This window comes from Rissa tridactyla, chromosome W, assembly GCF_028500815.1.
Source record: "Rissa tridactyla isolate bRisTri1 chromosome W, bRisTri1.patW.cur.20221130, whole genome shotgun sequence".
NCBI classification, from domain to species: domain Eukaryota; kingdom Metazoa; phylum Chordata; class Aves; order Charadriiformes; family Laridae; genus Rissa; species Rissa tridactyla.
In genome coordinates this window covers 8669919-8681934 of record NC_071496.1, presented here as the reverse complement: position 1 = coordinate 8681934, position 12016 = coordinate 8669919, and the positions used below count along the sequence as shown (strand labels likewise).

The 12016-nt window shown below is 37.0% G+C and overlaps 1 protein-coding gene across 1 annotated transcript in view; it reads left to right on the top strand.

Moving 5' to 3' along the window:
- The window catches only part of LOC128901883 (single-stranded DNA-binding protein 2-like), a 149479-nt gene extending 140251 nt beyond the window's left edge, over window positions 1-9228 (top strand). Inside the window, exons 9-12 of the mRNA XM_054184036.1 lie at window positions 692-783; window positions 5465-5514; window positions 7303-7337; window positions 9199-9228. Coding sequence (XP_054040011.1) covers window positions 692-783; window positions 5465-5514; window positions 7303-7337; window positions 9199-9228 — 207 coding nt within the window. The remainder of the gene's footprint in view (window positions 1-691; window positions 784-5464; window positions 5515-7302; window positions 7338-9198) is intronic.
- The last annotated feature ends 2788 nt before the right edge of the window (window positions 9229-12016 follow it).

The window sequence follows — 12016 nt, the reverse complement described above, 5'->3', positions numbered from 1 at the left end:
AGATTGCTCTGCATTAATTTAAATAAAAATAGATATAATTTATTTTTTCATAAAAAGTACAGTGGCTAGGTTATTGCCATAATATTATCAAAGCACAAACTCTGATTTGCCTTGAGCAATATGTTTATTGGCGTTGTTATTAAATTTATTATCATATTAAATAATTTTCATATTAGCTACCTTATATTTATTAGAATAGACTGATTAGAAGATAAATGTAATGGTTATTTTATACGTTATAAAAGTGATATCATGTGGTTCAATTTCATACAAGCATTTATTGATACACTGTTCATTAACAAAATCTAATTAAAAGTAATTTTATTTAAATTTTGTAATGTAGAAATCTCAGAACAGTCCAGATTTCTTATTTTCATTGAGCTCCCTTGGTATAAAAGTTGAATACATTATAAAAGCTACCCCTCACTGGCCATTGACTTGATCTCCATATGTATAAATAATTCCTCCTGAAACGACTGACATTTTAAGTATTCTTAGTGTGTTTATATTGTTTGAGTAGTACATGCAATTATTTTTCCTTGGGGATAACTATTATTTAAGTCAACAATGGAACTTCCTGAGAGAATGAATTACATTGGCCTATCTAGTCAGCAGTTGTGTAGGGATATCATTAACCTTCTGTACTTTCTTTCCCCCTCCTCTTTGGTTTTGTTTTTTTGTTTTGTGGTAGTCTGACCCTTGGTTATCATTGCAGAACTATGGAGGTGCAATGAGACCCCCGCTGAATGCTTTAGGTGGCCCAGGGATGCCTGGAATGAACATGTAAGCATAATAATAAATTCTTATAATATTTAGAAAAAAATATTATTTCATTGTAGAAGTAACATTTGATAAATGTAAGACAAGGGAGAACATGCTTTGGTTAGTAAATATGCTTTGACAGATAATAACTGCAATTAAAAAAAGTGAACCTACAGCAGTTCTTCTGCACACATCACTTACAGGCTCTTTTGCTTTCCTTCCAAGTCTGTACAAATACTGAGCTTCTTTTACAGGTCAAAATTCAAATATTGGGAATATTTTGTCAGTGTGGTCACTGATATTTGCTTGTATGTATTTTTTTTAATGACATTGTTTTCCTTTTCTTTTTTCTGATTATTTTGCCAAGAGTAGTACAAGTATTCTTCTTTTCTGCATAATCAATATAATATTTTAGCAAAATAAAACCATTTATATAACTATTTATAAAAAGGACAGATATTTGAAAAAAAGCGTGTAGCTGATTCTCCCTCTGTTGCTGTTTTTATTTCTGTAACTACATTTATTTCCACTCTAACAGGATAGAACAGTAATACAGATATAAGTTCTTCGGTATTTCTGTGTACTTCTTAGGCTGGTTTGTCATTTAGTGTAAATTGAATGAGTTCAGTTAAGCTATATGAATTTATTCCAGGTGTGGATTTGGTCATTGGAATGCATTATTCCTTTTACACCTGTAGAGACACACACTCTTCCTAAGCATGTAGAAAAATTTCAGATGTAAAATTACTGTATCTACAGTAGACTAGATTTAAACTAAGGATTTTAGCATAGCAAATAGCCCAAAATGAGGAATCTTCTGCACTTATGATAAATCCTTTACTCACTAAGAGATGTTTCTATGATTAGCAAGCCTGGGAAAAAAATAAGGTGCCCTTGCATTGTTTAGATTTCTCTCTTAAGAGATTCAGAAATTTTAAGAGGCTGTTATAATTACATTCAACATAACACAGGCCAGAGATTATCAAGTGATTCTTGTATCTTGGCCCTACCTCTACATAAATTACTATACTGTTTTTTAACCAGCATTTTGCAATCCCTGCGTGGTCACAGAAGGCAGCATGTCAGTCAGGATATCAAGACGCTAAAATGATATTACAATCTAAAGAAGAGTACATTTTATTTTCTTACTCCTTTTACATCTTTGACTTTCAAGAATGAGTTTGCAGCAGATTGACACAGAAAACACAGTCAAGATTTATATATGCTTGTTATTATATCATAGATACTCATTTTTACTCTTATTTTTAAGTTTTATTTTATGTTTATAGGAAACGTAAGGAAGAGAGGATAATTTCCATTTCAAATAAAGACTTACCAACCCGAAAAAGTAAAAGAGGTACTGAGTTTTAGAAAAATATCTAACCTAAAATATCCTTAATTTATTCTGATTTCCAGATAAAACTTGAATTCTTGAAGCAAATAAAATCTAAAGTTGGTTGTTACTCTATTATAGACAGCATATATTGGACTCAAGACAATTCTAGGAATCTTCCCAAGGGTAGGCGTTTCTTCTTTTAAATAGAATTGATGTAGAAAAAATACTTAGATATTTGACATTCAGTGCAAGCATATAGGCAGTACATACATTGTCCTCAGGAGATTTTATGATAAGAAAAGGAAATACAACTTTCTAAAATAAAATGTTATATAAGTAAAATTCAGGATAGGTAAGATATTTTGAGGATATTTATCCACATAAATCAGTATTTACATAAAAAAAGATTGGCAAATGGGTTCCTGAATTAAAAAAAAAGAACAACTTCTCTGCTAGAAAGAATATGATTATGGGTTGAAATACTAATATTTCATTATTGCAGTATTTAAGAAGCACATTTCATCTTTCGTTGAGTCAGTAAATGTACATAGATTGTGTTCTTTTAATTCAGTGATGTGGGAAGTGCATTTTTCTTTGAACTTGTGTGTTTTGTTGAAGGGGATACCATGAGCTGCAGTCCTTTACTCAGGGGATTCATGAGCTTTGAGACAGTGTATGAGTTCTTCTGAGCAACATTATATAAAGTAGTAATTATGAAGTAGATAACCATAGCTATCTCTGTGTCTATCAATCAGGCATATGCTGCACTCCTTTACATTTCTTACAAACTCCTCTCTACTCCAGTTCAGCTGAAAGTGGGAACAGAATACTGTTTCTTGTTTTTGAACAAGACTTCACGCTGTCCCTTGCCATATAATGCATGTTAAAGGCTTAAGAGAGTCCAAAGTGCTAATGCTGGAATATTATGCTGTAGATATGTGTTATATGCTGAATCATAGACCTTTGTAAGGAGTTCCATTATTGCATGCCTTTTACGTGAATGACTTTTTAGAACATTTTTTTTCCCCTGTCAATATTTTTTCCTCTTTCAAATGGAGTAACATACACTGTGGTTTGGGTTTCTTTTAACTGTATTTCCAGGACATGAGTTTGATTTCTTACTGTAAAGTTATTGCTGTCAAATTTGTCTGAAATCTAATAGTACTGAAGTCCTTACACTGTGAAATCTTAGTAAAGACTTGTCTGATCAATTCCAGTATTCAAAATCAGTTGGAGTGCATCTAAGGATAACCTATAGGCAGTAGCAATAAATGGACCCAAATGTGTTAGAATTCATACTTTGTACATCAAATAAATTGTAAGGGATTATATAATGCTAAGAAATATCTGTAAGTCATGTAGTACTTTCATTTCTATGAAAGATAACTTCTCTATTGCCTTATGTATAGTGCATATTCATTTACATTTAGTCTTCACATAGACAGTTATCATTTTAAAATACAGCTTTTTCTCTCATGAAAGCTCAAAAGGAAGCTGTTCTGGTTAAGAGCAAAATATCTGCCAAATATAATTTCACATTTTTCTGGATGAAAAAGTATCCTTTATTGTTAAAAATGGCAACAACCAGCCTGAGAGGTCATAGATAGTATTTCAATCCAGGAGCATATACATCATAAATTTAGTTGTATTAGGTGTATGTGGCAAGGTTTCAGTAGCGGGAGGGAAGCTGTGGGAGGGGGGCTGCAGGGGTGGCCTCTGTGGGAGGAGGTCAGGGGCTGCCCTGTGCCAGATATGGCCAGTTCCAGCTGGCTCCACAACAGCCCCACTAGAGGCCACAGCTGAGCCCATCAGTGAAAACATATTTATGAAAGGGCAAAACCACCACACAGCTGGGGGGGGGAAGAGGAGACGACGACGACGACGACGACGACGACGACGACAGACTGAGAAACAGTAGAGGGAACACCAAGGTAAGAGAAGAAGGAAGGGGAGGAGGTGCTCCATGGCACCGGAGCAAATATCCACCCTGCAGCCTGTAGAGGACCCCACACCAGAACAGGTGGATAGTTCCTGAAGGAATCGTGTCCTGTGGAGAACCTACGATGGAGCTGGGGAAAAGTATGAGGAGGAAGGAGCAGCAGAGAGAAACTATTTTAATTGTCAGTAAATTAAGTTAAATTTCCCCAAATCAAGACTGTTTTGCTCACTACAGTATCTATCTGATGTTTAGTCTGAGTTAGCTTTATCAAAGACTTCTTCTGTATGTTGTATTCTCCCACCTGCTAAGAAACTGCCACTTAATCATAAATATACCATTTGGGAAAAGTGTAACAAAAGAATGTCTGAAAAGTCTGAAATTTCCATTTTGCCTGCTGTGTGATAAATTTCATGTTTATGTGATTTCTGTGGAGATAATGTAGCCCAAGTCAAGTAGCAAATTTTAGATACATATCTAAATATATGCTTAAAATGTATGTATAAAATGGCATGTTTTCAATTTTTAATATATAAATCTACTTATTATATCAAATGGCTTGTTTTTCTAAAAAATAATTTAAATGAAAACATTTATAAGGAACTAGCATTACTTTTATTAATGAAAACTTACTATACTTGCAGTATTTGAGACCCATACTCAATAAATGTTTGCTACAGTCTTTCAGGAAGGTATTTAATTATGTAAGCAAGAGTACATTTCTATCACTGAAATTGCACTTACAGTTTAGTCTGCTTTGGTCTATATCGTATCGACTTTTGCGGAATGTGTGATACTTCCTCCAAATATTTTTAAAAATGGGAACAAAGTACAAAGAAAAGCACTCCTCGTGAGAACTTAAAAGAATTTTGCAATTTGTATTTTACTCTCTTTAAAACTTCTGTGCCATGTAACATAGAGTTAAATTCTCCCTGAACAAGAAGAAAGCACTGTAAATGGCACAAATTGTTCAATTGAGAACATGATAGGGGAATGTCTGACACTTCCTAAATCTGCAAGTGTTCTGACACTGATGCAAAACTATATCATCTCCACTATAGCCTCTGGCACTGTGGCTACTGATGAAACACTTGTTATGATACAGTTCTAGCAGGTAGTGTCCTGAAAAGGCCATAGAATGAGTTAGGAACTGAAATGTCTTAAATGTAAATGGCAAGGTTCTGATAATAAATAAATTATCTTTAATCTTCTCATAAACTGATTAAATGAAGAAGGTAGTGCAAAAATTATAATTTTGCTATACCTTTATAACTTGGTGTAGTTATGGTTTATAATCACACTTTATTACAATTTAAAAAGCTATATCCTAACTTAATCTGGGAACAGATTACTTGAAAACATTTGTTTCTTCCTAATTGGTCAGAAGCTGGGAGGTCATTCTGTTTCTCATCTTTCATCTTCTGTTACAGGGGTCCAGGTGGTGGTAGACCTTGGCCAAACCCAACCAGTGCCAATTCTGTAAGTACATATTTAAATATATTAGCCATCATCTTATATTAAGGGAGTTGTTTTTCATCAATACATGGAACCACAGGAAACAAAATCTACTTTATTCAACAAATAGAATATTGCATGCTTTATATTTTTTTCTCCATTATATTAGGCTCCTTTTAACCCTAATGCAGAGTAGGTACAGTGAGGACCATGTCTTAACAGGGAACTCATTGACCATTTTTGACTGCAAAAATCCATCTCTGTCCATAATCACACAACAGGTCTACATTAGTTACAGAACTTCCTTAACAAAAATTTTTCCTGGAGTATATTTAAAATATATTTTAGCTTCCTTTAGTGCAAGTAAGAAGAGTTAGATCGATACTATCTGGCTAGCAAGCTCTACCGAAATCATAGTTGGAGAAGATTTATCCTAACATGCGCTTACATATTTTACATAAAAAACCCACATTTACTCCTGTTAACTAAGGAACATAGAATCATAGAGCAAATGCTTGCAAGACATCAGCATTTGCAGTTGGATAAGATGTGTCTGGCTTGTCAGATGGTATTCATTCTTTTTGTTGTTCTCAGTTTTGATTTTTTTATTTCTACTCCATTGCAATTAGGAATAAAAAAGAGCTAAAACTGTTCCTCTGTTTACTTTTGCATGCACTCAACTAAAATAGGCATTAGGGTATTTTTTGACTCATAGTTGAAACATTTTCATTCTATGAAATTAATTGAGAAGTCCAGTACTAGATAGATTTGTAAAAATTAGTTGTCTGACAAGTTGTCTACAACCATGGAAAATGCTTATTCTACAAAATAATTTTGTCATTTCTCAAGTGAGTTTCTTAAGTCTTAGCCCATCCTCCTATAATGGCATTGCTCCCTGCTCCTTCACAGAGAATCATCACAAAGACTATTTCATAAGGAAGAAAAATGGATTATTTGCAGGCAACTGCCTTTCTCCAAATATCCTTTGTAACAAATACCAGAATTGAATGAGGACACTGTCCTTTGAAGAAAAAAAAAAAAGAAAGAATAATGCAAAGAAATAAAATTAGTATCTTATTGTCTGAAAGAAATAAAGAAATGGAGACAGATGCTTTTCCTTTTATGGTCTGGATTTTAATAAAAATTCAGTACATATAAGAACATAGAAATTCAGTCCATGTTCAGCATGACTCTGAATTCCTGTTGACTTAAATGCAAGTATGTGCTACTTAAGCTTAGAACTTTATAAAGCACATTACATTAATAATCCTAGATCTGAACCTTTTACAAGATTGTAGATCTTTACAGAGCTTATTGTGCCTCCCACACTATGAATCAGAAGATTCTTGTGCTAGACACAAGGACTGGCATTGGTACTAGAGTTTGTAACTTGGTATCTTAAAGAGTGATATTGGCTGTTCAACATGCATGCATCAGTATTAGTATGAAATAATAGAGAATAGCTATCAGACCTCAACTTGCACATATTTAAGTATGTGAACTATGTTATTCCTGTTGATTTCAGTAAAATGGGTTCCAGGATGCAGTAATCTTAAACAGAAATATTTTGATTTGCAGTATTTGGTATTAAATTCTGTTTATCACTATATTGCAAGCTTTAGTCTTGAACATACCATTAGCTCTTAATTAGAAAAGGTGCTGTGTGTTTGTTACCAATAGCATTTTCCCATAATCTTTAACTGTGTCTTTAAAATTAATTATAAAAATATGCTTTAACATATGACTGTCAATAAATGTAGGTATGGATACCATCTCTCTGCAGAAGTTGTTACTGTTTTGTTTATGTTGATATTACCTTATTCTTCAGCATCTCCTGGGAACTATGTAGTAAGTACACTGTTATGTATTTGCTCATTAAAATAGATGTTACATTTTATTCAGGCAAAGAAATCATTGTCCACATGAAGAACCCTTGTGTGTGTTAGTTGAGAACGGAACATCTGATCTGCAGTTAGCTGTTTTGTCTGCCATCTGTGGTGCATATGTTGATATTAATTACTAGAATCATTAACAGCCTGCTCTAAATTGCCCTGAGTACTATGTTTTATTTCAGCATATGTTTCCATAACCAACAAAATATATTGTCTTCAATAATAAAGGACAAAAAAACCCCAGCTTCTTTGGCAATACAATATTGTGCATGAATTTCTGAACTTCTTCAGGAAAAAAAAGCATTTGAAGAACTAGAAGAAGATTTTATCTCCCAAAGATGTATAAATGGGTTCCTATAGCTAACATTTTAAAGGATAGTTTTATTCTTATAACTACCTTCTAGAGACTTGAAAACTTTTTTCCCCTCCATATTCTGTTTTGGGTTTATTTCACAAATGTTGTCTTAATTTATTATGGATTAGCTGGTATTCTTTTTTCTTAGTATTAACTGTCATTCAACCCCAGGTGACATGTGCTGCACAAAGGATACGTGCAGCACAACGCAGACCTGAAGGACACACTGTATGTACAGCACAGCCCAGGCCTGGGCCTACCCAGGTTAACTGTTATGTGGATCACTAACTCTTTGACATACAGTGGTCTCCTGGTCAGGATTACTACATTCCACCCCTTGATCCACATACAGTTTACCTTTCTTAAATATATTATAAGTTATAGATTATATTAGTAAGCAGTTCAGCTAATAGAAAGTTTCTTATACTTAAGCTAGTCACTACGAATAATAATAGTACAAGGATAGTGACAAGTAAAACAAATACTGGTTGTAAAAATAAGTATAGAACAGCAATATTAGGGCTAGGACTACTGAAGATGTCCTGCCGTCAGGCTCCACCCTTCCTCCCATGTCCTGTGAGACAATGGTGGTACAAATTTCACCAAACAGTACAGTTACTTGTGTAGTGGACAGGAAGGAGCTTTAATGCAGCCAGTGGGCAGGGGCATCCAACACTTCATGTTTGTTGATACATAGCATGCAGCAAACAAAAGCAGCAGTGTGAGGCTCCACATAGAAGTTCTGCATGAGATAAAATCAAAGGCATTATTTTATGTACAGCATATATTGAGGCACACAATGAGGTGTGTTTGCCTGCTCCTCTAGGATTAGGTACGTAGCCTCTGATCTCTTTGCCAGGATCTCTGCAGGGATGAAATTCCCTTGAGGAGTCTGGTACATGCAGTTGCCTCTGACTCAAAGTGAGTCATGAGACTCTGTCAGCATCTCGTATTGTACCTCATAGTGCTGGTAGGAGGTATAGCCTTGGAAGTATGCTTTATTATTCAAATTCGTTACAGCTTGTTGTAGCACTGTTGGCCAGTTACGCAGAGTGTGAGAGGAACAGCATATGTAACTGTTCCTTCAGTAAGGCATTGGTCTGCTTGACTAGGCCAGCTCCCCTGGGATGATGGGGTATGTGGTATATCCAGTGCACTTTGTGCTCTGCAGCCCAGTGTTGAACCTTTTGGCCTGTAAAATGAGACCCATTGTCTGACTGGATACAGGTGGGTGGGCCTACCCACTGGCTAAATAATCACAGGTCTTCCAGTGTCCCTTTCTGGTTGGCATGTGTAGCTGGGGACACAGCAACATAGTATATGTGTCAGCCATTACCAATATATACTGTAACTGCTGTGCTTTTGGTAAGGGCCTGATGTAATGTGTTTGCCAGGTATAGCCAGGGACAGGGCCTTGTTGAATCTGCCCATAAGACTGCTGAGGCAACTTTTTATCTTTCAGTACCTTAGAGACTGCACACCACTGCACTAGCTCCTGAATGGCTTTCTAGGTACATGGGAGGCCCCAACTCTGGGTTCATCTGTACATACCATCGACACCCAGGTGCCCAGACTTTTCATGGGCCCATTTACCAAGGGCTTCCTCATCAGGTAATAGAGCATCAGAGGATGGAATATCAGGAGGTAAAGCAGCACTATTAATTTGAGCTAATCGATCAACTGTGGCACTGTGCTCCCACACCCTCCCTGACACCTTGGGTGACATGGACATCAACATGTTGAATCCACAGGTTCAAATTCACACATTTCTGGGCTGTTTCCATAAGTCCTGATCCCACAATGTTTTCCCATTTATTGTCCAATTGTCTGCTTGCTGCTTACTAACCCATGTGGTTAATACCTTATATGCCACACAGGAGTTGATATATATGCATAGCTCAGGACTGGGAGTCTCTTCTAATATCATGAGTACAGCCATTAGTTCCACATACTGACTGCTATCCCCCCCTTGCCTTGCCGAGTCAGAGATTTGTTTGGCAGAATTAAAGGTGGCAGTCTTCCACCACCTCTCCCCCTTAACATATCTTGCTGATCCATCCATGAACCAGGCACACTGTTGCTGCTCAGGAGTGAGGTGTTTGTATGGTGGGGCTTTGTGAACCCAGGCAAGGGGTAGTGGCTCCAAACTAGGTTGAGATACAGTTGTCAATTCTAGTTGTGCTATTTTTTCCTGCAAGGCACTGATTTTGTGGGGACCTGGCTTTGCCTGCATGGGAATATACCATTTCCCTTTTACAGTGCTGGACTGTTGTGCATTTTCAATTCTATAGTTGGTATCATTAGACAAAATCCACTGCAATATAGGCAAGCCCACATTCAGAGTAACAGTCTTTCCCCCCATGACTCAATCAGTTTCTACTAAAGCGCAATTTGCAGCCAGTAGTTGTTTTTCAAAAGGCATGTAGGGTGGGGGGTGTGACATGACCAGAAGCCAAGCGGGATTTGCTTCCCTTCACCTTTTTGCCACAAGCTCCATCGTGCTAGCAATATCATCTCCTGAAACTAGAACTTCCAGCTCAAAAGGTGTCACGTCCCACTCTCAGGAAAGAGGGGGGGTACGTGACTTCAGATTTGTAAATTCCCAACAGTGTGGACTAAGGTGAGATAAATCTCAAGGTCCATATACAAACATTTATTAGCTTCCCAAAATTATTAGTATAGGTCTGAACAAGTCCACGATAATTGGTTAGGTATATAACAAATTATGGCAAATGGTGAGGTGTGCATTGTGTTACTTAACAACAGGTATAGGACAACTTGTGGCAAGCGGTACTTAAGGTCGTACTTAAGGTCGTTACTTAACAACTCTAACTGTTACTTAACAACTCTGAGAGGAAAGAGAAACTGAGGGATAGAGAAAGGAAAAGATAGGAAAAAAAAAAGAGACAAAGAGATCACCGGTCCTGGTTCCAGTGTCTTTTTCAGGGAATCTTCCCAGGTATAATCTTCTTTCTTGGAAAAATCTTCCCAGGCACAATCTTCTTCTATTGTTTCTTCTTTGTTCCCTCTCTAGGGGCACTTATTTTCCCCTTTTATGTTTGCTGAATTAGCATGGCCCACCCCACTCTTTATGGGGCAGTTTCATCTCAGGTTTCTCCCCCTCCCAGGTGACATGTAGCATGATTTGGGTGGAGAGATGAGTGCCATAGTCATACATGTTTAGCATGATCTCTATAATCTTCATTAGATTATGTGCGCTTTCATATGCATTTTGCAGATAATGAAGCAAAGGTCACTCATCGGACACAATGGCCTCGAGAACTGAGAACTAGCAAGCTCACCACACGAGTGGCAGAACTATCCTGTCTTCACAAGACAGTTCTCCCACACTTTCAGGCACCAGAAGTGTTAGCCTTATCAGTTCTTTGAAGGCCAGGCCTGCATTATTTATTTCCTTGCGAGTGTTTGAGGCATTCCATTGAAGGCTTGGAGGGCCTTCTGCCCCTCCTCAGGGAATTTACAGGTCATCTCTTACAAAAGGTTTGTGAGGTTGTTTAGGACCCAATGCAACAGCATAGGAGACAGTGTGCTTAGCTAGTTTGAAAGCTCTTTCTTCATCTTCCCCCCCATACAAACTGGTTCTTCTTACTTGCTACATTATGCAGGGATCTTAAAATCTGTGCTGTGTGGGATAAACTGGCCAGTACCCCAGTAATCCTACAAAGCGCTACACATCAACCTTGCTTTGGCGTTGTCCCAAATCTGGGTTCTTTTAACCCGGTGTGCAAGGAGCCGATATACACACAGAGGCGAGATATTTGTTTATTTCATTTCTGTACAGAGATGGGTGCTAGGTGGTTCATCCACAAAGCTAGCACACCCTGGTTGGCACACAGTTGAGCATTTATATGTTTTGAGCAACGGCTAAACAACAGTTATCAGTGATTTCTACAGTTACACTTAGTCATCCTCATTCCCATTGGTTCTTGCTGTGCCTCATCTCTATTTGAAGTCACAGTGTCCTCTCTTTTTACTACACATGCTCCATGGGGAGGGGGCTTTCCCTACCCGAGGGTGGTTTTTTTTACTATGATATTTAGGATAGTTCACTCATAGTTCAAATGACTTCTTTGGCCTTGTTACCAGTTCTGTTCCCCTTGAGCTTATTTTGGTATTCCCTTATTTTGGCTAATTTATGGTATCCTCCTGTTCTTTCTCCAGGGCCACATTTTGCTAACTATTTAGAGTGGTTAATTGTACCCTTTACTGCTAGTATTTCTCCAACATTGAGGCTCAGCTATATGAAGTACTACTTGTTT